The following is a 27,707-nucleotide window of genomic DNA, read 5'->3' on the forward strand; positions in this document are numbered from 1 at the left end:
TAGTACTCCATCATTATATCTTTGAGGGAGGGAGGGAGGAAGGAGGAAACGCGGCAAGGGGAAGGCAAGGAGGGAAGCTGTAATCCTGAACTAGCAGATGAAAAGTCCAAGTCCTCCTTCTGGTTCTGCTCCAAAAAAAGGTATTAACTTTAAATCATTCCTTATCTTATAGGGGTCTTCATTTCCTTCTCCACGAAGTGAAGAATTTGGGCTAGAACCGCACTTCTTAAGATGTGTTTCAGGGACCATTAGTCTCTAGCACTATTGAGTATTGGGGAAAAAAAAAAGAATATCTCAATATACTCTATGCCACTCCTGTTAATACAGTCCTTAATTGCATATGGACCCTTCTGATGAATCCCTCATTAAAAAAACTTGTTTAACTCTATTTCACATGGTGTTTCCCAAACGTATTTTATTCTGTCAGTTATTTCTTGAACCTCTGCTATGAGTAAGTCACTATTCTAGGTTCTGAGGATACGTGGTGTAAAAGATCAAGCCCCTGTCCTCATACAGAAGACTAGAAAGGTCAAGGGTTGTGTTTCCTAAACTTCTAAGTGTCACCCCCTCCATCCTTGCCACATCGGCATGCCACCAGAAATATTCTGTACTCAACATTTTTCTTCAAATGTGCTCACTTCAATACATTTATTTTTTCAATTTATTTATTTTTGGCTGTGTTGGGTCTTCGTTGCTGTGTGAGGGCTTTCTCTAGTTGTGGTGAGCGGGGGCTACTCTGTAGTTGTGGTGGTGCGCGGGCTTCTCATTGTCGTGGCTTCTCTTATTGCGGAGCGTGGGCTCTAGGTGCATGGGCTTCGGTAGTTGTGGCACGTGGACTTGGTAGTTGTGGCTCATAGGCTCTAGAGCACAGGCTCAGTAGTTGTGGCGCAAGGGCTCAGCTGCTCCGCGGCATGTGGGATCTTCCCGGGCGGGGCACGAACCCGTGTCCCCTGCATCGGCAGGCAGACTCTCAAACACTGCACCACCAGGGAAGCCCTGACATTTTTTTTCAATGCTGGAAAAGAGGCCCCCAGGGAATTCCTTGGCGGTCCAGTGGTTAGGACTCTGCGTTTCCACTGCAGGGGACATGGGTTCAATCCCTGGTCGGGGAAGTAAGATCCCACAATCCGCCTGGTGCGGCCATAAAAAAAGGAATTAAAAAAAAAGTCCCCAAACATGCTTAAGACATATAAATGGGGGCAAAATTCTGCCAAAAGTACATATACAGACACAGTCAGGGCCGAGAGATAGTTAATTCCATATTACTGTTTTGAACAAAGTAAAGAATGCAACCCCTGCTTTTTTTTTTTAAATAAATTTATTTATTTATTTATCTTTGGCTGCATTGGGTCTTTGTTGCAGTGCGCGGGCTTCTCATTGCGGTGGCTTCTCTTGTTGCAGAGCACGGGCTCTAGGTGTGCGGGCTTCAGTAGTTGTGGCACACGGGCTCGGTAGTTGTGGTTCGCGGGATCTAGAGCGCAGGTTCAGTAGTTGTGGCGCAAGGGCTCAGTTGCTGCGCGGCATGTGGGATCTTCCCGGACCAGGGCTCGAACCAGTGTCCCCTGCGTTGGCAGGTGGATTCTTAACCACTGCGCCACCGGGGAAGCCCTGGTTCCACTTGTTTAAATTTAAATTAAAATTTTAGAAAAGGAGGCTATTAAACCAGGTGACCCATTCTCTACGTCTACTTAATGGACTTCAAAAGTGAGAAAAACTCAGAGGAAGGTGTCAAATGAACTCTTTATTTGGAGGACCTTTGAGTTACTGAAGTGTCCTGCTAGCAGGCAGAGGTAAGGAGGAATATATCTTTCCAGTTTCCCAGCACAGATCAGGGTCAGGAGGTGAGGGATGGAATCTAACAGAGGGAACCTCCCTGAGCAGCCCAGGGCAGAGCCACACAGAGGCAGGGGGCATCCAGGAATGCCTTTGCAGGACCGGCTGAGCCGAGGATTTGGAAGAACCCATCCTCTCTCTCTGCATGATGTCATTTCCAGGGGGATTAATTCCCTGGGGGATCAGCTTGCTCTAAACCTTGATAATCCAGATTTGTGATTTAATTCAGTGGCCTGAGTATCTGACACAAGGAGAAGGAAGTAGGAGGCTAGAGAGATAAAAACAGACTGTGCTTCCAAGAAATCAAGGAGGGGTGTGTGGGGGGGCGGTAATCTCACTTGGATGCCTCTTTAATTAACCAGTTCCATGCCCAGTCTTATCAAGAACGCTGTTTCTAGCCTCATGATTGACATGCCTCCTTCTACTGAGAGAAAGAAACTGAGGAGATTTGAAGCAGTTGAAGCAAGAAGGGGGAATGGTAGACTCTGTGCTGAACTCTTTGAGTCTAACAGGGGAAAAGACGACTTTAACCCAGAGGAACTGCGGGAAGAGACTCTGGCAGGTTATAGGGATTTAGGATCACTGTGAAGTCCAAAGATGTCATTAGTCTTTGGAATCTGGGGAGCGGCAACTAGACTGTTCCGTTCACATTTCCACACGCAGACTCTTCCTTCTTAAACCAGCTCCAGAGATGTAACTCCTACCCCATCTAACCCCTACGACAGCCTAACCTCAATCCATAGCGCTGCAATGCCAGTCTCCCACCCTCTCTCCTTTGAGGGCCCATGGGGATGTGGTCCTCCACTAGGGCTTGATCCACGTTGACCAGGTGGAGAGTGACGTGGGATTCCAGAACCTCCTCAACGAGACAACATCTTCACAAACTCTGCAAAACCAAAATTTCTGGTGAGGCACCTCTTTGTTGGTTTTTTTTTTTTTTCTTCATTTGCTTTTTAAAATAATTTTTTTATTGGAGTAGAGTTGATTTACAATGTTGTGTTAGTTTCAGGTGTACAGCAAAGTGATTCAGTTATACATATAGATATATTCTTTCTTTTTCAGCTTGTTTTCCCTTTAGATTACTACAGAGCACTGAGTAGAGTTCCCTGTGCTATTGCAGTAGGTCCTTGTTGTTTATCTCTTTTATATATAGTAGTGTGTGTGTATGTTAATCCCAAGCTCCTAATTTATCCCTCCCCCCTCAGTGAGGTACCTATTTGTAAGAGTATCTGCCATTATTTTTTCCAGCCTTTACTATGTGTCAGGAACCACTGGTGATCTTTGGGAAATTAATAACTTGACCCCTCTATGCCTTGATTTCTTCATCTACAAAATGGGAATCATAGGGTTGCTATTTACCTTCTATGATTTTTAAGATGGTTAAACAATAGAATGCTTAGAAGACACAGTCGGTGTTCAATAAATAGTCATTATGAGTCTCTGATTTCAACTTTTCAACCGATCTTGGAGGGGTAAGTAACGTTTTACAGGTAAGCAAACTGAGGCTGGTGAGGTTGACCAACATGGCTGAGATCACGTGGATGGTGAATGGAGAACCCTGGAATGAACCCATGACTTTGCTAGGACTCCAAGTCAGGTGGACTTATTGGTCCCACCCAGGTCTCGAGGCCCCTCTGTCCTTCCCTTGCCTGTGATTGGCCTGAGGAACTATTTCCTCAAACCATTGTACCTCTCCCAGATTTTCATTGATGCCTGCTCTGCACCTGAGCCTGGCTAGATCCAGCAGGCATCCAGCAAACATTTGCTATGTCGCAGCCATGCAACAAACGTCTACTAAGTTTCTATGCTGGGAATTTCACAGCAGAGATGGGTTAGAGAAGCTCCCTCTGCCCCACAGAAATTCACAACCCAGGAGGCAAATGTAACTCAAGGTCTGCAGTCATAACTTCCTTTGGAGAGGAAGAGAAAAATCCCTGTAAGTCTTCACAGCTGGGACTACTACACCACATAAGGATGAAGGGAAGCATCTTACCAGAGGTTGCACTGGCACGAACTCCTGAGAGATGGATAGGATTTGAAAATGCATTGATAACACGGGAAAGGTGTGGTAAGTGGAAGGAACATCAGGGAGAAAGGAACAGAAGTTGGAGAACACAGAGCAGTACCAAGTGTACACCAGAGCATAAAAATTCAGAGAGTGGTTGTAGAAGATAGAGGCTGGGTGGGTGGGTAACTGGGGCAGCATCATGGATGCACTTGAATATCAGACTAAGAATTTGAACCAGAGAACGTCACGATGAGCACGTGACGTGCCCTATTGATGTCTCCCACAAAAATGATCCCCCCTCCCATCCGCTCAAGACTCCAATATTTCTCATTTATCCAATCACTCAAAACACATGTGCTGAGCTCTCTGCTAGGAAGTGGGGTATAATGATGAAAGATTTAGTCTGTGGCCTCAGAAGGAAACAGGCAATCAACGATTGGAAGCTATTGTGATGTCATGTGCCAGTATCACTGCAGAGGCATGCGTGGGTGTTACGGGGGCACCGAGGGATCCCGAGCCTGGAAAGAAAGATGGGGCCCCAACCAGGGGCATAACTAAGACTTAGCCAGAGGAAAGAGGAAAGGGTTTTACAGACAGGACATGAGCAATGACAGCAAGGGGTCCTTAGCGCATGATTTCTTTTAGTTTTTCTCTAAAATTGGGAAGAAAGGTATCATCTTTACTCCCGTTTTGCAGATGTGAAAACTGACACTACAAGAGAGGAAGTGACTAGGATAAGGCCACATAGTTAGTAAGAGGTGATCCTGAATTTGAAACCCATGAATCTGACCCCAGCATCCCAGCGGCTAACTAATCCACTCTCCCTCTGATGGGACATTTTTTTCCTATGATAAAGGCATCCAGGGAACAAAGAAGGGATGGGAGAGGTGGAGTAGGAATGGGCTTCTGGACAGGGTGTTCCAAGGAGTGGCCAAGACAGAAACAAGGAGAGGTGAGAGGCACTGAGCTCTTGGAAATGACATGGGCAGAAAGGGATGAAACAAACACCTCCAAAATCTAACCCCCCTCCTCCAACCTCAAACTGGGGGAAGAGTGAGAAGGAATGGCCGACTTGCAAAAAAATCACACTGGGGAGATGGAGGTGGCTGCCCCTACACAACATCACCTTCAAAGTCGACGGTGCCATCTCCGTTAATGTCGGCTTCCTGGACAACCTCGGAGATCTCCTGGGGAGTGAGCTTGTCTCCCAGGAGCCTCTGCATGGCCTGCTGCAGCTCCCCCAGGGTGATCTCCCCGTCTCCGTTGGCATCAAACTGAATTGGAGCACAGGGGATAATATTAGCAACAATGACCACAATAATAATAATAATAGCACTGTTTATTAATCACTTACTGTGAGTCAAGAACTCAGCTAAAGATAACCAACAAGGACCTACTGTATAGCACAGGGAACTATACTCAGTATCTTGTAATGACCTATAATGGAAGGGAATGAAAAAAAAAAGAATATATACATTTACATATTAAAACAAGAATATATACATTTATATATATATATAACTGAATCACTTTACTGAATACCTGAAACTAACACGACATTGTAAATCATTGTAAATTTCACGGCTGTGGCCCTGGGTCCAATCCCGGTTGGGGAACTACAATCCCACAAGCCACGTGGTGTGGCCAAAACAAACAAACAAAACTCAGCTGAGAGCTTTTGCACGTTATCCTCTAAAAGCTCCTTGAAGGCAGGTTCAAGGAGTCTCGTTCCTTGCTCCATGCTTAGCCCTCTCTATGCTGCACACCTTTAACTAATCCACTAGAAAGTCTTAGAACATAAGTTCTATGTCCAAACGTATCTGGGAGCCAACTGCCCTTCTCCAGCTACATCGATGCTAACTAACCTGGTTCAAACCACGATCACCTTGTGCCTGATTATGGCGACAGCCTCCTACTTGGTCTTCCAGCTCCCACTGTGGTCCTACATAATCTGTCCTCCACACGTTGGGACTTGGCATTCGTGTTCATTTAAAACACCAATCAGATCTTGTCCCTCCCTGGCTTAAGTCCTCCAGTGGCTTCCTATCCCACTCAGAAGAAAATCCTGACACCGCTCCGTGACACGCAAACTCCTATGGGATGGGGTCCTGCCTTTAGCAACTCTTGTTTATTTCATGCTACTCTCTCTGGCTCACGCCTCTCCAAGTACTCCAGGCTTCTTGCTCTTCCTCAGACATGCCTTCCTGCCTTTCAGTGTTTGTACCTGCTGCTTTCTAATCCTGGGGTGTGATTTCCCCTAGAGCAGTGCACTGCCCAAAGGAAATACAATGTGAACCTCATGGGTAATTTAAATTTTTCTAACAGCCTCCTACCGCCACATACACAAATTTTAAGGGAACAAGTGAAATTAATTTTTTATAATTGATTTTACTTAATCTAGCTAATATATCATTTAAAAAATTTAAAATGTAAGCAATTTAAAAATTGATTTAACCATGTAGTCAATTTAAAAATTATTAATGAACTATGTTACATTCTCTTTTTTTTTCTGGGATCAAACCATTTTATTTACCCAACGTCCTTCTTCTGGCCGGGATCTCTCCAGCTTCACAGTCACTGAAAAGCTGTTATATTCTTTTTATGCATACTGGATTTCATAAGACTTAGTATAATACCATGCTAAGGACTTACTTAGTATGTCCTTAGCATGGTTAGTTAACACACCTACCCTCCAAAGATACTTAAACTAAGCTACTAAATCTTAATCCAGAGTGTATTTTATACTCACAGCACGTCTCAATTCAGACACTAAATGTTATCAGAAATACTTGATCTGCATGTAGGTTTCATGAAGTATATAGTTGAAAAGGTAGATTTGCATCCCCAAGTTGTTCCAAATGAAAGTTTTCCGATAATTGCATTGAGTATTCATTTTTAGATTCAAATGAATTGAAATTATATTCAATTGAATACAAATGGAAATTAATTTAATTGAAACTAATCAAAATTAAATACAATTATGTGTATACAATGGAATATTACTCAGCCATAAAAACGAATGAAATAATGCCATTTGCAGCAACATGGATGGATCTAGAGATTATCATACTAAGTGAAGTAAGTCAGAAAGAGAAAGACAAGTATCATATGATATCACTTATATGTGGAATCTAAATTATGACACAAATGAACACATCTATGAAACAAAAACAGACTCGAAGACACAGAGAACAGACTTGTGGTTGCCAAGTGGGAGGGGGTGGGGGAGGGAAGGATTGGGAGTTTGGGATTAGCAGGTGCAAACTGTTATATAAAGGATGGATAAACATGGTCCTACTGTATAGCACGGGGAACAATATTCAATATTCTGTGATAAACCATAATGGAAAAGAATAGGAAAAGGAATGTCTATATATGTGTAACTGAATCGTTGTGCTGTACAGCAGAAATTAACACAACATTGTAAATCAACTATACTTCAATAAAATTTTTAAAAATTAAATACAATTAAAAATTCAGTTCCTCAGTCACACAAGCCACATTTCAGGCCAGCGGCTACCACTGTGGACAGAGCATTTTCATGATCACAGGAAGTTCTATTGGACGATGCAGCTCTAGATCTTTACATGAAACTGAGACAGAAAACCACACAGCTAGTAGGCAGAGATCTTCCTGGGATTTGGACCCATGTTTGCCTGACTCCAGGGTGTCCCCTTCCCAACACTATACTCTTCTTTATTTTTGCCTCACATAGTTGAAAGCTCTCTGAGAGAGAAGAGCATTTTATCAAGGAATTTGAGTGAATTTCAGCAAGCCCCTTACCCTCCCTGGATCTCATCTTTTTAAAGCATCCCTACCACAAGTAGTTTCAACCAGACGATGTCTTGCAGCTTCTTTCTGGGATCTCAAATTCTTGGATTCCCTCTTCCTATCACAGGCATGAGGATTAGAGGTTCTAGCATGTGTTTTGTAGATTGCAGGATCTTGGATAAGGTACGCAATTTCCATGAGCCTCAGTTTCCTCATATGTAGTATTGGGACACATGACTACTTACTCCTAATGTTACTTGTGAGGACAAAATTAGATGAAATAGGTAGAGGACCTTGTCCATTGCAGGTGCTTGAAATATGTTATTCTCCTTCCCTATAAATCCCACCATAGTTAGAAAAAATAACTGGTTTTGGTGGGTTCTGTCCATGGTTAATGGCTAATCATAGACCTCTTGGGTCTCCCTCAACCACCTCCAACATTATGAAACTTACTTCCTTGAAAGCATCTCGCATCTCCTGGACACCAATCATCCCAGCTGTTTCTGCAAGCAATTTGGGGGCCATCAGCTCCACAAAATCGTCAAAATCTACACGGCCACCCACTGAGGACAGAAGAGGCAGGTCTAGTGAGATTCCATATGCCCCCAACCCTCCATTACCTCACTTTGCCCTTCAACTCTGTTCAAGAAATAGATCTGCTCCAATCTCTCTGCCTTCTAAGAGCTTCCTTTCTTAGCCAACTCATGCCCTCTTGTCCCTCTCATCTAAACAGGAGTGGATGGGGTGCCGTATGGTGGAAGTAACTAACTGTTGGTGTGACCTTGAGAAAATCTCTTAATTGGTTCAGATCTAGATTCCCTCATCTGCAGATCGGGAGAAGGGAGAGTATGAATTAAATAAGCACTAAATCCCTTCCAGATATGAATACTATCACCTCCTTGAATTTAGCATTGTTTACTCAGTAACATGCCCAGAAGCAAACCCCGTAGCAATTTTATCCCAGCTTCGGTGACAAAATCAGCTTGTCTCCATCTAAAAACCCATCTTTTTTGTAACATTATTCACCAACATTAGGCTCCAACTCCAAGTTTGTTTCCAGCATCAAATACAGCTCCAATGTTGCCCTCCACTGACGAATCTTAGTGATGATAGTAATAACTTACATTTAATAAGCATTTACTAGAAGCTAAGCCTTTACCTGTATTAACATCTTTATCCCTTCCTTTCTACAATCCCACAAGGTAAGGAGTGATATCATCTTCACTGAGTGGATGGGGAAACTGAGACTCAAGAGTGGGGGCTAACTCCACTTCTTATATGACTACAATTAGTAAATAACAGAACTGGGACTTGAACCCAAATCTATCCCTAAAAGTCACGCTTTTAACCACTTCAAATGTTGCCTCCCTAAGTAGAGTCTGAACTGTTTCCTTCCAGACTTCTAGCCCCTCTTCCCTCCTCCCTATCTCCAACTCTACTCTCAACCTCCATATATCCTTCCCAATTCCACCCTTAGCCCTCCCCTAAGCCCAGTCATTCCTCCCACCCCCTGGCCTCACAGTTCATGCGGATTTGCTGGCCCAGTTCAATCAGTTCCATCTCCGTGGGCATGTAACCCATTGTCCTCATGAGATTCCCCAAATCCTTACAAGAGATGAACCCATCTCGGTCCTTGTCAAACTCAAGAAATGCTTCCCGGAGCTCTGAAAGTTAAGAGAGAAGAACTTTGGGGAAGTTGAAACAGTCACTGGGGAAGAGTAGCATCGCTTGAAACTATCAGTGAGGCACTGACTAAAGACTCCTCAAAAAAGAATACATTATAAAATTTTTTAAAAGGAGTGATGTGTGAAATGTGTTAGCAAAAAGAATAGTTCCTGAGACCACTAAACGACAGCACTGAAGTCCTTCACATTTTTGGGTGAAGTTATGGGAAACTTTGAAACTACCAAGAGAAAAAAACAACAAGTTTGGACTCATCCTAAAACTCAGGCATCATTTGTGGGTCCCTGAGACACTTGGGCATGGGGATGGTTTCTAAACACTTGGGGAAGTACTTAAACTGCCACAAAATCACAGTTGAGTGGGAAGAGAGTGTGATGTAAAATTTTCATGTCAAGGGGTTTATATTGAAATGCACAAAGGAACAGAGAGCAGGTAAGTGGGTGGATGGCAAAGTGGGGGCATTTAGGGGAGAGAGCTTTACCTTCAATCTCATCTGGTCCCAGTGGTCTTTCCTAGAAAGGAATGCAGGGGGCAGGGGATTTGGAGAGAGGATCAGGGATCCACATTCACTTCTTGAAACACATCTCATCCTCATCCTTTCCTGTTTCTCTTCCCTTCTTGCTCCCGTCTACCCCTCTCACCTTCTTTCTCCCAGCTCCTGACTCCCATTCCATGGCTATGTTTTCCTCCTGTTTTTCCTCACCCCTTCTCATTTCCTCTCTCCCATCCTTGAATCTCGGTCTCTCTCCTCCTGCCTTTCCCAAATAGACATCCATCCTGCTGTGCTGAAATGGGTCCTGGAGGCCACGGAATCCAATCCCCTTCTTCTCCAGATGAAGAAAGCCAGACTTAGAATCACAGCTCACATATTTAGTTTGCTGACTGTGCCAGGCTTCCACAATCATTTCATTTAAACTTCTTTGAGGTAGAGCCAAATATCATTCCCATCTTATTTAAGAGGGAGTCGAGGGACAGAGAGGTTAAGGAACCTGCCTGAGGTCACACAGCTCATAAGTGGCAGATCCCCTCCGAAAGCGGGGAGACGTTAAATCATTCCTTTGAGGTCATGCAGAAATTCAGGTGTGTTGAGAGCTGGGATTTGAATGCAGGTCTACTGGCTGCCAGGTCAGAATTCTTTCTACTATACCCCACTGACTGTTTTTCCACCTGCCTCCATGGTTAGAATCCCTTGGCTGTGGGAGCTGTGTTCAGTGGCACCCAGACAGGATGATCACTGCCAGCATGACCAATTCCTAAAACCTTTCATGTTGCCACCACCCACTCCTGGACATAACTGAAGGGTCAGGCTTGGGTACATGGCACATCACCTGGAAAATTCCATCAACCCCTGGCCTCTGTCACCCCCTTTTCTCCCTTTATCCTTGGAGATTTTCCCCCAGGTTCTCTTTCTTACTATCCCCTTCTCCCCAAATCTCTCTTAATCTTTCTCTCTCTCTCATGATCTTAAAAACTAACAATTAAAATCATGCCCGTTGGGGCTTCCCTGGTGGCGCAGTGGTTGAGACTCTGCCTGCCGATGCAGGGGACACGGCTTCGTGCCCCGGTCTGGGAAGATCCCACATGCCGCGGAGCGGCTGGGCCCGTGAGCCATGGCCTCTGAGCCTGCGCGTCCGGAGCCTGTGCTCCGCAACGGGAGAGGCCCCAACAGTGAGAGCCCCGCGTACCACCACAACAACAACAACAAAAAAAATCATGCCCGTTGTAATCCAACAGACATGACTCTGCCACTTACTAATTGTATAAGCTTAAAGCAAGGGGCTTCATGACTCAGAGCCTTAGTATCCAGTCTGTAAAATAGGGATGAAAGTATTATGAGCCTCATGAGTCATTCTGAGGATTAAGTGACATCAGGAATGCAAAGCCCTTTGCACAAGTCTGAGCTCACAGCGATGACTTAATAAGTGGCATCTAGGCTTCCCTGGTGGAGCAGTGGTTGAGAATCTGCCTGCTAATGCAGGGGACACGGGTTCGAGCCCTGGTCTGGGAGGATCCCACATGCCGCGGAGCAACTAGCTCCGTGAGCCACAACTACTGAGCCTGTGCGTCTGGAGCCTGTGCTCCGCAACAAGAGAGGCCGCCATAGTGAGAGGCCCGCGCACCGCAATGAAGAGTGGCCCCCGCTTGCCACAACTAGAGAAAGCCCTCGCACAGAAATGAAGACCCAACACAGCCAAAAATAAATAAATTAATTAAAACTCCTACCCCCAACATCTTCTTTAAAAAAAAAAAAAGTGGCATCTATTGTTATCAGCACCTCCAGCACCATCACCACCTTCATCACTATGGGTGTCAAAGAAAAGAATGATAATGATCATCAACAATGACATCATCCTAGTTCCCCTTTCCTTTTTCTTTTTCTTCTCCTTCATCTTCCACCTTTTGGTCCTGACTTCTGATTTCACACTCACCCATCTTACTGACCCACGTGTCCCCATGATGCTCCCTGGAATTCTTCTCCCTTCTCAGTTCATGCTCTCCCCACCTGCTCCCCTATTGTCCCTTCTCTTCCCCGCATCCCAGCTCCCTTTGCCCTGCCCACCATCCTCCTTCATTGTCCCCAGACTCACCCGCTGTTTCTCAGCGATGCCTTTTCTTAAGAAGATGCAGGCGGGGCCCATGGGAAACTGCATGGAGGGGGCAGGGCAGAGCTCACCAGGCGCCAATCTCAAGACAGCTCCCCCGCTTCCTGTCCCCCGTGGCGGCTCAGCCTCCTTTCCTTCTCTACCACTCCTTTGCCAACTCTTCCTGCCCCTCTTGGCCTCTCCCTCGGTCACCCTGGCTCCCTTAGAGCTGTGTGACAGCTGGGTCAGAAATCTCTACTCGGGTTGGGGAGGGATCCCAGTTGTTCCTGCCTCCCCATCTGGCTTGAGAATGGAGACGGAGCCAGTGTCAGGCTCAGACCTTTTATCCCCAGAATAGAACTGGAAGGATAGTTTTGAAAATGAGGATTAGAGCAGAGGGCATCGATTCACACAATGTTTCAACAGGCACGTTGAGTGATCAGTCTAAGCCTGGCCTCTGCTGGCCTTTGTGTGTGTGAAGATGGAGAGGACATCTGGCCTCCAGGAGCTCTAGGGTAAGCCAGGAATGTGTGTAAACGAGCAGAATGCAAAAATTGCGTGACGACCTGACTTCAGAATAGACATGCACAGTGGCTCAGAGGGGGATGTTTGCCCTTCCTCTAGCTCCTCTCTTCCCTTCCTTTCTTCCTGCATAGTTCAGGGGGGAGGGGCAAGGTAGCCATCCATGCTGGTGGGGGTGGTCAGAGCCCAAGGAGGCGATAAGGGTGCCTGCACGGAATGGGGAGGGGACTGGGGTCCATCTGTGTGGGGAACGAGACCTTAAATAGGAGAGTGGAGCAAGGGGGAGTCGCCACAATTCTTTCCACTATACCCCCTCAGGCAGGGGGGTGGGGGGGTGGAGGGAGGTGGCGTGCAGCCCTGCCCAGAGCATCAGGGCCTCCTCCGAGGAACCCACGGAAGAGCAGCCTGGTGTGGAATCCTGGAGCATGAGCTGGGTGATGAGGATTTCTACACGCAAGTCTCACATCACCTAGGGGAAGGGTTTGCACCAGGAGCAGAGTGAAGGCAGCACGGTGTAGGGTGTTGAAGCCAGATCGTGGCGAGAAAGGCATCCCCACAGGGGTGGGATGGCAACGGAGAAGGGAGATGGGTTACGTGTGGGATTGTATTGAGGCTAATGGGAATCAGGTTGCTCGCTGTTGGAAAAGGGAGTTCCAATTACTGTATAGAAAGGGGAAAAGGTAGAATGAGCTCTGTGGTGCTGGATTGGAATGGGAGCGGGGATTGGTATATACTCATGGATTTCAACTTACAGAGAGGGATATACAAAGAAACACAGACGTCACTGTGTGTGTAGGGACACGGGAACATATATTTTCTAGCTAAGGGGACACAGAAGCAGTGACACCGTAGCATTAATGAACACCTCTACCATCCAGATCCTGACTTCTAAATACCATTCTCCACTAAATAGGAACCAAGTCTCCCAGAAGCAATGGCTGATTTCATGTCTGGAGCAGGACAAGTGTTAATATTAGAAGATGAGCCTAAAATTTACATCTTGTTGTGTCATAAAGCAAGAATGTGCTCAAAGAGTTATGACGGCATGTCAAAAGAACACAGAGGTCAGCTTGAAGAAGTTCCACTGGCCATTTGAAAATTAAAACAAATTATATAGGATAAATAGGAAACCAGGAGTCCATACAAATATAGATAAATGGAAAGTTTGATATTTACATAACTCAAAGTACCTCCTCACAAAATACTAATCTCGAAGGAGAGTCCCTTTATAGTGGGGAAACTTGGCGGACACTTTCTTTTCCTTTTTTTTAAAAAAAAATATTTATTTATTTATTTGGCTGTGCCGGGTCCCAGTTGCGGCACTCGGGATCCTCGCTGCCGCATGCAGGATCCAGTTCCCTGACCGGGGATCGAACCGGGGCCCCCTGCATTGGGAGTGTGGAGTCTTAACCACTGGACCACCAGGGAAGTCCCTGGCAGACACTTTTTTTTTTTTTAACATCTTTATTGGCGTATAATTGCTTTACAATGGTGTGTTCGTTTCTACTTTATAACAAAGTGAATCAATTATACATATACATATGTTCCCATATCTACACTTTCTTAAATGATTAAAATGAACGTCATCAGTAACATAAGCAAGATGACACATTCCAATTCATACGCAATTATGAATTTTCGCTCCTGCAAACCTCCCTGGCTCCCCTCCTGCAGACTCTTCCCAGAGCCCAGCTCCAAGAATCATCTCCCCTTGATTGGTTCCAACAATGTTTAGGAGGAACAGGATTTCACCAGGGGGAATATGGTCTCTGCCGCTCCCCTCAGCTCCAGGCTCATCTCTTCAGGGTCTGCGAAATCCTGCCATCGGCATGATCTTTTCACCCCTAGACCGTACTGTGTCACTTCTCTGACTGCAGGATAAGGTCACACCCTCCCAGGGGCACACAGGCCGGGCTTGCCACGAGGCACTTTATTTAGTTGGGGGCTGAGTGCAGGGTCTCTTGCAGACTGCCCAGACCAAACCCTGGCCCCCCATTCCCTAGATGGTAGACCTGGGGAAAGTAACTTACATCCCTGTGCCTGTGTCCTCATCTGCTTAATGGGGACAATAAAAGCACCTACCTAACGGGGTTGTCAGGAGCGTCACTGATGAGTGAGGACATCCCTGCCCAGCCCTGGTAGAGGGACACGGCAGCCCTGGCTGGTTGAGTGTGTTCACAGGGGCCCCACAGGCAGGGGCATGAGGAGGAAGGGCATGTCCCTGGCCCCTCTTTCTTCAGGAAGACCCCGGTCCATGCCTAAGGGAACCGTGGGGATCCATGCAGAGCCGGACTGTCACTCACTGGAATCCCCAGACATAGAGTACTTAACACCTAATCAAACATTTTGCCTTAAATGTTTTATTTGAACTTGATAAATACGGATGCACGTTAATTGCCAGTCCTTTAAGGAAGAGATCTTTCAACTATGAGAAACAAACCTGTTGATCACAACAGGATTTTGCTATTTTTTTCTCCCACCTCCACCCCACCCCCAGGACAAGAAGCTCAGTTAGGCAGCTGCTGCCCTTGGTTCATTGGTTAAGGGTTGTCAGGGCGGCTTTCTCTTGTGACTCTCCTGGCTCGTTCCTCACGACCACAAGGTGGCAGCCCCAGCACCAACCGTCACACCCACAGTCAGGGCAGGAAGAAAGGAAGGGCTGCCACAACCAGGTCTCCTTTTTGATCAGGAAAAGTAGCACTGACTGTACTCCGGGCACTGTGCTATGGGCTGGGGGATGTAAGGATGGGGAAAACAGATAGGTCCCCGGCCTGCCCTCACAGGTCCGGTCTGGAGAGCTGTGCTGAGGATTTAGAGGCCAGGCGCGGTCACTAGATGGCGGGTGGCAGAGCTGGGAGTCTCACACACAAGTCACCGCACTGAACAGTCCCTCAACAGGATGGGGACCGTCCTGGAAAGGTGTGGGGCCTGAAGCCAGACTGCTGAGTCAGAAGCCTGGTGTGGTCCTCCCAGCAGCAGCCCTGGGCAAGCTACTTCCCCTCTCTGTGCTTCCTCATCTGTGAAACAGGCTCTCGACGTGCCTACCTGGTAGGCTTGCTGGGAGGTTAAAGGAATTAATATAGAGAGTTTGGACGGCCACTGTCCAGCAAAACAGCCATTCGGCACATGTGGCTATTTAAACGGAAATTAAACATTGAGTCCTCAGTCGTACTGACCCCATCTCACGTGCTCACCAGCCACATGTGGCTGGTGACTGTCACACCGCCGAGCGCAGACGTGGCACATTTCCATCACTGCAGACAGTTCTACTGCAAGGCCCCGGTTCCGACAGTTGTGACACACTGTTACACGCTATCAAAGGGTGAGCTGTTATGGCTGTACCCCCAGAGCCCAGCACGGACACAGAGCAGGTGTTCAACAATTATTTATTGAAAAGAATGACAGAGCCCCAGACCCCAGCTGAAACCATCCCCTCCCCCACACACACCTGACTATCAAAACCCGCACCCGGCAACACCAGATTGCTGAGCACCTGAGGCGACGCCCCTGGGCCCCCTCTGCCCCCAGCCCCCCGGGAGAGCAGGGGGCCTAGTAGAAATCTTCCAGGTCGGAGTCTGGCTCTCCGCCTTGCTGGTTCTGAATCTGACTTTGCTTCCGGTACAGACAGGCCACCTGAAGCGAGAGGGTGGGTGGTGGGAGGGTCAGAAGCCCTGGGGCTGCCCCACCCCCTTCCATGCCAAGCCAGGCCAGAGCCCACCTTCTCCAAAAAGCAGGCCTGGCCCGGCAAGCCCACCCCTGGGCCAACCACCCACCCTCTACCGCGGGCCTCACCTGGGCACTGGTGGTGGCCTCCTCCGGCTTCTTGTCCTCACGGACGCAGATGAACCGAGGGAAGCGGAGGGAGATTCCCTTCTCGCTATCCACCTGTGGAGGCGAGGCGCGGGGGTGGGGGTGGGGGTGGTGGAGTGGTGACAGGGACCAAGCAGCAGTCCAGCCTGCTCCCCAGGCAGCAATTCCCCATCCAAAGTCTCCTCCCCACTCCTGCGCCTCTGGCCTGTTTCCTGATCCATACAATGGGGCTAAGCGATGGGTCGTTGTAAAAATTAAATCCGGTCATTTAGCGCTTGGGGCCGCTCCCCGGAGCAGGAGCGTGTAAGAAACACAGGCAGCTGTGGCTGTGCTTTATGCTGTTGTTATTATTATTAGGGCCAAGAGGGGTGGATTCTAGAACCAGACTGTGAGGTTCAAATCCCAGCTCCCGTCTCGAGAGCCTCGTGACCCTGGGCCAGTTACGCTCCCTGGGGCTCTATTTTCCCATCTGTAAAATGGGATGGTCAGTGTCTTGGTGAGGATGAGTGTGAACAAGTGACATGCCTGCTTCACCTAAATGCTCGATAAATGCTGTTCCTATCTCTTTATTACCAGGGGCCCCTGACTTCCCGAGACGGTGCAGGAGTGAGAAATTTCAAGAAGGAAACTAGATAAAAAGTATGAGCTTTGCCTTTACATGGAAGTCAGCTGCTAATCAGAAAAGCACATGCTAGCTTTTGAAGGATCAGAAAAAATCCCAAAGGGAGTATGCGCTTTAAGATTTCCTGTTCCTCGGTCAACTATATTTTAATTAAAAACAAAAAACAAAAAACCTCCAAATTGATGTTTCTAAGAATCCATAAAGAGAAAACAATATAATTTGCATTTTAACAATGTTATTAAGATTTGGGATCTCTGTGGATTTTAGGGTTGAACACCTTGGTTGACAATAAGCTGAATTTTTGTGCTAATAAAAGACGTATCTGCAACAGTAAAAAAAAAAAAAAAAAACAAAAATTCCTGATCTTCGGAAGGAGGATGCTAAGAGCTCTCCTAGTGATGGTGGGGGAGTGTTTCCCCGGGGACACTGATCCTCTAGCAGATGCGGAGGAGAGAACCACCATGAGAGAAATTAGCCAAGGAATGTTAAAACTTGGTAGCGTGAAAACTGACTACAGTTGAGAAAGAAACGCAGTAGTGGACCTAAATGCTCAGCAGGAAGTATCCTAAATTTTTACTGAAAAGAACTGTTTTCAAAAATTACTTAAGAGCAGAATGTGAGATTATGATATTTAAGAAAGAGATTTAAAAAAAAATGATACCGATGAACTTATATACAAAACAGAAATAGACCCACAGACACAGAAAACAAACTTATGGTTTACCAAAGGGGGAAGGGGGGGTGAGGGATAAATTAGGAGTTTGGGATTAACGGATATACACTACTATATATAAAGTAGATAAACAATAAGAATGTACTATATAGCACAGAGAACTACTCAATATTTTGTAGTAACAAAGGGAAAAAAATCTGAAAAAGAATATATATATATATATATATATATATATAACTGAATTACTTTACTGTACACCCTGAAACTAACACAACATGGTAAGTCAACTATACTCCAATAAGAATATAAAATTAAAAAAATAAAAATAAAAAAATTTTTAAAATCAAAGAAAGCAATTTCACGGTTTTCTTTCTACTCCTGGGGAATTTCTTTTTTTAAATTTTTTAATAAGACTTTGACCTCATTATCTGAAACCCAAATACAACGCAAGCTCCAGTCTTCCTAAGCATCACCCAGGAAGCTCAGACATGGGCTCCAAGATCCCCTCCCCCCGTTTCCCCACCCTCCCAGCTGGTTCCTTCGGAGGGTCTATTCCAGGGTCCCCCAGTTACTCACCAGGCCCCGGGCAGCCGGGTAGATGGGGGAGAGGGAGAGGTCTGCGCACTTCACCTCCCACACGGCGCTGGGGTCCAGCCAGTGGTCAGGGGCCACGGCGCCGTCGGCCCGGACATAGGAGCGTGGGGTGGGCAGCACCAGGGCCTGCAGCCAGTGGCGGGAATAAGGGAGAGAGGGTCTTGGATCTTAAAGTCAAGGCTGAGAGGAGGGTTGCAGGGGTGGGACTGGAGAGTGAGGAAAGAGGGAGGAAGACGGGGGAAGGGGATAGATACAGATGCCCCTCCAAGTAAAAAGCTGGTGGTAGGTGGAGCTGGGGGGTGATGGGGGAAACGGGAGAAAGGAAGAAACGACAGAGACCCTGGGAGCTGAGACAAGAAATTAAAGGCAAAGAGAGTCAGAGAGAGGAACCGAGACCCAGAGACGGGGAGTCAGAGACCGAGAGGGGAGGGGGGACCAAGAATGGGACAGACAGGACCAGAGACACCAACACACAGGAAAGCCAGAGCACGCCCCAAATGCCTGGGACCAGGACAGCAAACACCGCAACGACTAGGGGCTCCACTGGCATCCTAAGGGCGAACTCGGGGAACGAGCAACACGCCCTCCCTGAGCCTGTCTCGGGCGCGGGCGAGGCACTGAGCCCGGGGAGACGACGCTCCCTGACCGGAGGCTCTGGCGGGTAGCTGGCAGGGCTGGGACGGGAACTTGGACGTGCTGCACTACTCGGAAGCCAGCTCCGCAGTGCCAGCTCCGCAGTGCCGGGCCTGTGCCCCGAGCCTCCTGGAGGGCGAGAGCCCCAGGCGCACACGGGGGTGGGGGAGGGGGGCTCACCTGGAGGGTCTGGTGATGCTCCTCTAGCTCCTCATCGCTGAAGCCTGTCCCGAGCTGCGAGGAGGACAGGGGAGTCAGAGGCTCCACGTGCTCCCAGCGCCCGGCCCCGAGGTTGAGTCACACCCACTCCCTTCCCACTTCTGCGGCCCCCCAGCTCCCGGCACCTTGCATATGGCCTGTAGTTCCTCGCTCTCCTCGTCATAGGCGGCCAGCAGGAAGCCCCCGTACCGGCCGGCCCGCTTTCCCCGGCCCAGGTAGGCGCCGATCACCACGAGGTCCAGGGTGTCGCCCACGCCGTCCAGGTAGTCCTTCTTCAGCTGGGAGGAGGGAAGGTGGGGGGTGAGGGTGGGACACTCGGGTGTGGCTCCCACCGCTGGAGCTTAAGCAGAGGCACGAGGAGGGGCTGGGTGAGAAGACCCATGACAGTCACCGGGAGGAGACTGGACGTGGAACAGGTTTCTAGGCTGCAAGGGTTGATGAGAAAGAGGGGACTCAAATGCGAAGAGGAGGCAGGATCGAGGGAACAGGTCAGGTGGGGAGACCTCAGGGGTCACCCCGGAACCCCCCTCCGTTCGATATGGAGGCACATTCCACTCCTTCACACAGAGAACATTTATCCATTCATTCCAAAAACATTAATTAAGTGCCAACTGTGTGCCAGGCAGGAGCTCAGCCGTGGGGATACAACAGCGAGTATTTCTTGAGACTGGCAAGGTTTGTACCTGCACAGCCGCTTACAGCTTAGTGGGGGCGGGACAGACCATAAACAGCTAAAAAACACACAGGGAGGGATTTCCCTGGTGGTCCAGGGTAAGACTCCACGCTCCCAATGCAGGGGGCCCAGGTTCGATTCCCGGTCAGGGAACTAGATCCCGCAGGCAGGCCGCACCGAAGTCCGCACGCCGCAACAAAGATCCCATGTGCCGCAACTAAGACCCGAGCAGCCAAAATAAGTAAGTAAATATTTAAAAAAACAAACAAACAAAAAAACACACACAGGGAAACCCTGTCCACAGGCTCCGCCAGCTCAGCGCCCGGCTATCTCCCGCTTGGGTCTCCTGGCCCCCTCCTCACTGCTGCCTCTCTGCTCAAGCTCCCATCACCTCTTACCGGACAGCTGCCTTCCGCCTGCCTGCTCCCACTTCTGCCCAGCACCCCCGCACCCGTCCACCACCCACGGAGCGGCCGGAGGACTTGTGCCAAACGACAATCAGACCAGGTGACTTCCCCCTTAAAACCTCTGCTGGCTTCCTGAAACCCTTGGAGGAAAACCCAGTTTTCTTTTACCACCCACTGCTGGGTGATCTGGGACCCACTCTCTGCCCTGACCTCACTTCACGCCTCGATGGTCCTCGACCCCTGCACACACCAAGCTTGTTCCTACCCCAGGGCCTCTGCACTTGCTGCCCGCACCCAACCCCCACCTACATGCTCCACCTCTGATCTTCACATGACCTACCACTTCCTGTCATCCATGTCTCGACCCAGACACTGCCTCTGGAAAGGCTTTTCCCAATCACCCAAAGTACTGCAGACCCTCCCTGGCCCCAAGTGGACTTGCTTTCTTCATAGCACTCATCACTCCCCGACTTTATCCCGTTTGCATCCTGGCTGACTTCCTGGCGGAAGGCAAGCTCAGAGGGAACAGAAAGCTCCTTGGGCTCCCTCACCCCCACATCTGGGGTGCCCAGTCGGGCGGTTCTCCATCAGTCCTTGGTGAATTTGCTCGTGGCAACTCACTAGGGGAGCAGAGCCGAGGCTGGCTGTAGTGGGAGGCGGGAGGGACTGAGCAAAGGGCTCTGGGGCTCAAATGGGGTGGATGTGGGGACTGGGCATGGACCACCCAGCAGGGGCAGGCTTCTGGTCCCCAGCTCAGCAAGAAAGGGGGGCGAGGGCAGGCGGCACCTTGAGCCAGTTGTGCGACCTCTTGGCGATCTCGTAGGTGGCGTCCACATCCAGGGTCTTCACCATCAGCCCCTCGCAGGAGTCTGGGGGACACATGAGAGCCCTGTGAAGCCCTGGCTCACAGCCTCACAACAGACGCAGGCAGGGTTCTGGTCCAGTCGTCCAGGGTGGGGCTGGGATGGGTGCAGATCTTGGGGGGTGGGCGGAGGGGGCGCAGACCTTGGCGGATGCCCTCACCTTTCACCGACTGCTCCAAGAACTCGGCGATCTGGTCCGTGTCCTTGGTGTCCAGAGAGGTGGCAAAGACAAACTCGCCCTCCGTCTCCACGAAGTTCTCCCGGAGCAGCTGCCGGCGTCGGGAAAGGGGCTCACGTACCAGGGACTGTGGGGCAGGATGAGAGAGATGGGGCACCATCGTGGAAATAAAGAGAAGAAACCCCGACCCCGGGAGAAGCAGGAAGCGGATGGGTCACATGTCATCATGTGGCTTATGGAAATGAGTGTGAAGAGGGGCATTATTTTATATTTTTGCCAATTCTCTAATGTCTGGCTTAACAGAGGCTGGATTCTCACATCTGCTTCTGCATTCGGACGGCTACAAAATGTCGTTCAGGTTGCAGGACAGGAAGAAAATCCCCCTCACACAGATGTTGGGAAAGGGAGGGCCTTACAGTCCACATTTTGAGAACCACTGCCCGAGTGTGGCCTCCGGGCTCAGTGATGAAACTCTAACCGCTGGCTCCCAAGCTCTCCGCCCTCACCTCAAGTCATGCCCCAGCTGACCCAGACACGAGGCCAGAACTCACCTCTCCATTGAGGTAGATGAGGTCGAAGGCGTACAGACACACCTGCACCTGGATCTCTGCCGCATCCACCTCCTGGGTCAGGGCAGGATGGAGACCAGGAGCGGGGGAAGGTGAGACGGGGCCCAGTTGGGTCCCTTCCCATTATGCCCGAGGCAGACACCCCGTCACCTGCCATCCCCCCCTTCTCCCCAGCCAACAGGCCGCACACCTGTGAGGGCATCAATGCTGCCAGCCGCACGCACTGAATTGTCATGGCTCTTGGCTAATCCCAACCACCTCATTCACCACTGCTAGGTATTTGCTCTCCCAGCCTCCCTCGCAGCTAATGGGGGTGACATGACACAACTCTGGCCAATGAGAGTAAAGAAGATTGCTGGGGTGCAGGTTGTGGGGGCTCCTAGAACAGATCTTTCATAATAAAACAGATGTTGGAAAAGAGGCCTTCCCTCCTTCCAACTTGGCATGCTGGGATAAGAATGTGATGGCTGGAGCTGTGGCAGCCACCCTGCAAAAGGCTGAGAGAACTACAACCCAACTGATAGCTCTGTCTCTCTGGGATTGCACAGGACTGGGTGGAAGATGAGGGCAGGCGGTGGAGGGGCGGGCAGAGGCTACCTTGCGTTTGCGGGTGGTGAGCACTTGGAATGGCTGGATCTGCTTCTTTTCCCGGTCCCAAGCCACAGCTTCCGCGTCCAGGATGAAGGATGTGACTGATGGGAGTTTAATCTGAAAGGTGAAGAGGGGGACCCAGGACTGGTGAGAAGTGGCAGATGAGGCCAAAAGACAGACGCAGGGAAACAAATATCTTTTTCCTTCTGCAGCTCTGAAGATCCACTAACAAACTGACGTCAACCTTAGAGACACATGTGAACACAGAACCCTTCTCTTGTTCCCCACTGAGAGGGGAAAAAAAACTATGTTTTCTGAGGACTTACTATTTGGTCCCACAAGCTGGAAACCAAGGAGCCTTTGTCATCTTCCTCTTCCTCCCACTTCACACTCAATTACCCCGTGAACTTGTCCGTTTCCGCTCTGAAACTGCTAAGCTGTCCACCTGTCACCACCTTGCTGGGCCCAGTCCAGCCTAAGCCACAGCATCCTACTGGTCTCCCCGCTCCTGCACTGACCCCGTCCAATCCACTCTCCTCACAGCAGCCAGGCTGCTCTTGGCAAACCCCAAATCTGATCACTTCTCACCCCTGCTAAAAACCACCCCACAGCTCCCCAAAGCTGTGGGACCTCTCCTTGGTCAGCCCGTGGCCCTTCCTCGCCTCACCTGTCCCCCCCAGACTCCCGCTCTGTACCCCAATGCACTAGCCTTTCTGTTTCTTGAATGGGCTGTGCCCCTCCAACCACCGGGCCTTTGCACATGCTGTTTACTCTAGAATCTGCACGACTCCAGGGGCACCATTCCCACTGTACCCTGGGCTGTGCTTGGTGATGGCCTTGCTTTCCTGACACCAAGTCTAAGTCTTATTCTTTTAAAGGCTCCAATGAATGCTGGACCTTTTCTTCAGCGCCCGATCTCTGAGTATACTCATAGAGGCAGCAGCGGGACTCTGATGAAGATGTGCCTGCCCCGCCGTCTCTGTTAAAGCCCCAGCCTCCAGCACAGGGCTCAGCACAGGGCAGTCGCCCAACAAATACTTGTTGAATGAATGAGCGAAAGAAGCCAGATACAAAAGACCCTGTACTATCACCACGTATCTGGAGCTCTAGCAGAGGCAAAAACGAACCTGTCCCAACAAAAAAGCAGACCAGTGGCTGTTGCCTCAGGAGATGGCTGATGGGGGTGGGGACAGGGGCCTACTTGGCATGGGGCATGGGGAAACATTCTGGAGTGACGAAAACACGGAAATGTTTTACATGCTGATTACGTGGGTGTATGAACTTGTCAAAACTCTTCAAACTCTATCAGAACCTTTTACAAAGCTACACCTTAAGCTGGTTTAAAACATCAGTGCTTGGCATGTACCAGGAACTCCTTTAATGCCTGTGCCGTATACTGTTACTTCTGTCCTGCTGCTTTAGGAAAGAGCAAGTTTCCTTATTAATTAGGGAAGGCAGGAGAATGGCTCTCTGACTCCTAAAAAAGCCCCCAAACCGCCCCCTTGAGGGCAGAGACGTCCCCGGCTCCAGGGCCTTTGAGACCCAGCCCTAGTTAGGCTGTGGGGCCAGTCTGCAGGCTGCCTTCACCCTCATCCCAAACCCTCTCCCTGTCAGAGAGCAAGATTCTGGCTTCCCCAGCCTCTGCTGCACCAGAGTGGCCATGGCAACCAGTGCTGGACAAGGACCCCCATGCTGGAGTCAGCCGGGGGTGGTAGGAGGTACCCAGAAAAGCACTAACTTTGTGGGAAGGGATAGAAGCTGGAACCCCTTTCCTGACTGTCTGGAAGCGTGGTGGCTACTTGGAGACCATAGGGGACAGGCACTGGGATGAAATGGAACCAGCCAAGGACAGTAGAGGACAGAGGACCAAGCTGGGTTTGGGAGGACCCTGGTGCTCAGCTGCGCCAGCCTAGGGCCACATGCCTTCAGATTTGAGAAGAAAATAACATCTGCAGTTGTTCCGTTATTTGCAGCCCAACACACTCCCATCTCCTTCCCATCAACCCCTGCTGTGCCGAGCTGGCCTGGCACCCGCAAGCGCAGCCCCGGCCCCCAGGTGAGTGAGAGGCAGCGGCAGGCGCCCACCTTGTGGACACGGCTGATGATATCGGGGTACCTCGCGGTATTGTCCTCCTGGTTCCTGCTGAAGATCTTCACCGCCCCGCCTTCCAAAACGTGGATCTGCCACAGTGGGGGAGCAGAGAGGGACTCAGGGCCGGGTCTGCCCCCAGGGGCCCCTCCTTTCTCTTCTTCACCCCACTTTCATTGGCAGACGGTTCCAGAAGCTCTGGAGGAGGTACTGGTGCAGAGACCTGAGTGAATCCTCTCCTTGGTTCAAACAGCACGTCCCAGCCCTGTGTGTGGAAGTCCCCGCCACCTCTGCTTCATCTCCAATCCCCACCCTCCTCCCCCTGCAAGCACAGGCACTTGACTCTGCGTATGTGTTGATCTGTCTGGATGTTGTTAGGCCGTAAACATCATTCTGGGTTTTATGATTTTAATTTATTCATTTTACTACGTCTGGGCCACAGTCCTTGAGTAGTGCTACATATGTGCCACCTAACACGTATATTACCCCAAGAAATAGTAGTGTGTGTGTATGACGTAATATATGACTTTAAATATATGTATGTATTTTTTAAAATCACTGTCACTATGGTAACTCATTTTGTTCATTTTCTTCTCAGCACTGTATTTCAAAGATCCATCTGTGTTGTTAAGCGTCTACTGAACCCACCGTGTGTAGCCTCCTCAAGGCACCACAGGGTGGCGCCCACCAAGCTCACTTATCCATCCCCAGGTGAGGATCAGGGCGGAGCCGGCCCCAACTCCCCCCAGGACAGAAGAGCCACAAGGAGCATCCTTACAGCCCAGACCAAGGACATCTCCGGCCCTGGGAGGCACCCGTTACATTAGTACACCCACCAGCAGGGCACGAGTGCAGCCAATGCTGCTTGAGCTCCCACTGCCGTGGGTGAGGACTGTGACGATATCAAAACTGATTCTCAGAGAAGCCAGTCAGGTGGCTATGAGCGCGGATTGCCCGGAGATGGGAACTACAGCCCCGAGAGATGCGCACGACCAGATGGCCTGGGAACTCAGGTCTGAGGGACCCCATGGCCCTGCTCGACGGCATGCCCCTTTCTGCAGAAGGGATGTGTCCACCCCCTTACCTGTGCCCTCTGCCCATCGTATTTGTACTCGCAGGTGAAAGCTGCCTCCTCAAAGCGCCTCAGGACCTCGCTGACGCCCCGGGTTGGGTGGGCCAACATTGGTTTCAGGGGGACCCCTGGGGGGGTTGTGATGAGAGTGAGGTCAGGTAGACGGGGTAGGGGGGCACATTAGAGTGACAACCTCAGGATGACGAAGTGACGAGACAGAGGGAACCTGGGTGGCTGAGCCCTGGAGTGCCGCGCAGCCCCTCCCTGGCCTCCTGCCTCCCTCTGGACTCTTACGTACAAGAAAACAAGAGTCTGTCTGCCTGCCTGCCTCGCCTTTTGGGGTATCTCTGGTGTAGCAGCTCTAACACAGAAGTGGGAAGTCCGAGCAGAAAAAGAACGGCTTTTGGCACAGGGGACAGGACTGACTTTGGAGGAGAGGGTCCTGCGGCTTCTGAGACAGGTGCGCTCTGGGCAGCGGGCCCTCCCATGGCCGCCCTGGAGGGCAGAAGCCAAGGCCAGGTGGAGGGAGCGGAGCCGGAAGGCGGCCAGCCCAGCGCCTGGGGCCCAGGGTGAGGCTATAGACCGACTCCAGAGGGGCCCGTGGGGCTGGTACCTGGGCTCAGCCTGCAGTGCTCTGGGAGCCGCTCCACACCGTGCTCCAGCAACACAGGGACAACCCGGTCCAGGTCGGGCACCTCGCTGGGGTGGGGGGCGAGAACAAGGTGGGGCATGTGTTTCTAGAACTCTGCTCTCTGGCTGCAAGATCCACCTCTGCCTGCCACCTGGCCCCAGGGCCTACTCCTGCCTATCCCCGACTCCCCTTGTCGCCCTGTTTCTGTCACAGTCCTCCCTCAGTGTCACTGTATATCACTCTGACTCTGTCTCCCTTGAGCCGGGCCTGCCATTGCTCCCCAGTCTGTCATCATGAGATGAGCGATTCTCTACCTGGGCTACATGTCACAGCCACTCAAGGATGTGTTCAAAAAAGTGTTTCTTCAAGGCCAGCCTCTACTTGCAAAGATTCTGATTTAACTAGCCTGGGCAGGCCTGAGAGCGACAGTCTGTAGGTGCCCACGCAGGGGCAGAGTTAAGGCTGCCGCCCTGGCCCCAGAAGCTCTGCAGGGCTTGTCTGTCTTGTGTACCCAGCACCCAAGGGGCCTGGCCCAGAGCAGGTGCCCCGTGGGCATTTGTGGAATGGCTCGTTTGCCCTCCTGCCGCTGACACTCCATCTGGGCTGTCACCGTCCCGCTGTGGCCAGCCCTGGGTCGGTAGCTAGCCAGGTCCCTCCATGTGGCTCTCTCTGGAGCCTTCACCATCACTCCACAGACGTCCTCTCCGTGACTGTCACGACCTCTCACTGTGCGTCAGTCACTAGCCCCCATCTGGGGCTCTCGTGGCCTTTCCACATGCGCAGTCCTGTTTGGAACTTGAAAACCTCTTGATACCTCTTCCTCTTCTCTGTGTCTGCATCTCTCCCTGTCCCTGTGTCACTGACCCTTCACTGTTGGCCATCTTCCCGATCTTTGTCATCATCCCTGTGCCCAGCACCAGTCTCGTCTGGATCACCACCCAGTGCTCTGTCACTAGCCCTGTGATGGTCACGGATGCTTGCTGGCTGCTGGCCCCTCCCACTTCACCCATGACCCCTCGGGCCCTTCCCACCACCCCCCTCTGGCTCCCCCCACCCCCCTCGCTCTGCCCAGGGCCCCTGGAACTCACCAGAACGTCTGCTTCAGGATCATGCCTTGCTCCTCCAGCCATGTCTTTCTGGCCTCTGCTGTCTTGCCCTTCCCAGCATCCACCACGGCTGGGGGGAATTCTAAGACAAGCCCCAGCAGAAGAGGCTTTGGGATGGGCCCAACCCTGCTCAGCCACCCGAGTCCACGGTGGGTGGTGGCGCCGGGGATGGTGTCCGCAGGGGAGAGAAGCCTGGAGTGGCAGTGGGAGGTGGGAACCACGTGTAGGGGTGGGCGTGGGCATGGACTTCTGACAAGGAGAAGGGCAGCCAGGTTAACTCGAGTGGTGGGCACGGGGCCGGCCACGGGGGCTCACCTTGACCTGGCGGGGTGAGGCTCACAGCCTGGGCGAGGGCCGCCAGCACTGACTGCTCTGCCAGCCCGAGGCGCAGCCGTCCACTCAGGGCTCTGGGGAGACAGCAGGTAACGGGGAGTGGACTTGTCCGTATCTGTCCGACCCCGCACTCTACCCCTTGCTCCTCTCTCCTCCAGTCTCCCCAACCTCGACCCTCTCCTCAAAACCAGAGCAACCAGAGCCGGAAGTGACCTGAGATCACACAGCCCCGCTTAACAGAGGAG

The 27,707-nt window shown here is 50.5% G+C and overlaps 2 protein-coding genes across 9 annotated transcripts in view; both read right to left on the minus strand.

The window, feature by feature from the left end:
• Positions 1-1,526: 1,526 nt before the first annotated feature.
• On the minus strand, positions 1,527-12,068 carry CABP5 (calcium binding protein 5). 2 transcript variants are annotated; one of them, XM_029237404.1, is made up of 7 exons: positions 11,884-11,896; positions 11,519-11,596; positions 9,777-9,807; positions 9,133-9,276; positions 8,066-8,175; positions 4,968-5,115; positions 1,527-2,719 (listed from the first exon to the last, which is right to left on the minus strand). In XM_029237404.1, exons 2-7 carry the CDS (start codon positions 11,552-11,554, stop codon positions 2,694-2,696), a joined length of 495 nt encoding a protein of 164 aa, XP_029093237.1. In that variant the 5' UTR covers positions 11,555-11,596; positions 11,884-11,896; the 3' UTR covers positions 1,527-2,693. The 2 variants fall into 2 exon arrangements, with proteins under 2 accessions (XP_029093237.1, XP_029093227.1); XM_029237394.1 differs by lacking the exon at positions 11,519-11,596 and having other exon boundaries at positions 11,884-12,068.
• A 3,706-nt stretch (positions 12,069-15,774) lies between these two features.
• The window catches only part of LIG1 (DNA ligase 1), a 41,658-nt gene continuing 29,725 nt past the window's right edge, over positions 15,775-27,707 (minus strand). For all 7 annotated transcript variants that reach the window (XM_029205853.1, XM_029205819.1, XM_029205838.1 and 4 more), the window contains 14 exons: positions 27,445-27,536; positions 27,112-27,211; positions 26,006-26,091; positions 25,405-25,520; positions 24,317-24,412; positions 22,238-22,348; positions 21,623-21,694; positions 21,054-21,198; positions 20,817-20,899; positions 19,076-19,228; positions 18,912-18,965; positions 18,081-18,224; positions 16,192-16,284; positions 15,775-16,032 (listed from right to left, as the gene is read on the minus strand). In XM_029205853.1, the coding sequence (XP_029061686.1) occupies positions 15,949-16,032; positions 16,192-16,284; positions 18,081-18,224; positions 18,912-18,965; positions 19,076-19,228; positions 20,817-20,899; positions 21,054-21,198; positions 21,623-21,694; positions 22,238-22,348; positions 24,317-24,412; positions 25,405-25,520; positions 26,006-26,091; positions 27,112-27,211; positions 27,445-27,536 (1,429 nt within the window). In that variant the 3' untranslated portion in view covers positions 15,775-15,948. The remainder of the gene's footprint in view (positions 16,033-16,191; positions 16,285-18,080; positions 18,225-18,911; positions 18,966-19,075; positions 19,229-20,816; positions 20,900-21,053; positions 21,199-21,622; positions 21,695-22,237; positions 22,349-24,316; positions 24,413-25,404; positions 25,521-26,005; positions 26,092-27,111; positions 27,212-27,444; positions 27,537-27,707) is intronic.

Source organism: Monodon monoceros, unplaced genomic scaffold (assembly GCF_005190385.1).
Source record: "Monodon monoceros isolate NGI ecotype Baffin Bay Population unplaced genomic scaffold, NGI_Narwhal_1 Super_Scaffold_10, whole genome shotgun sequence".
Taxonomy (NCBI): Eukaryota; Metazoa; Chordata; class Mammalia; order Artiodactyla; family Monodontidae; genus Monodon; species Monodon monoceros.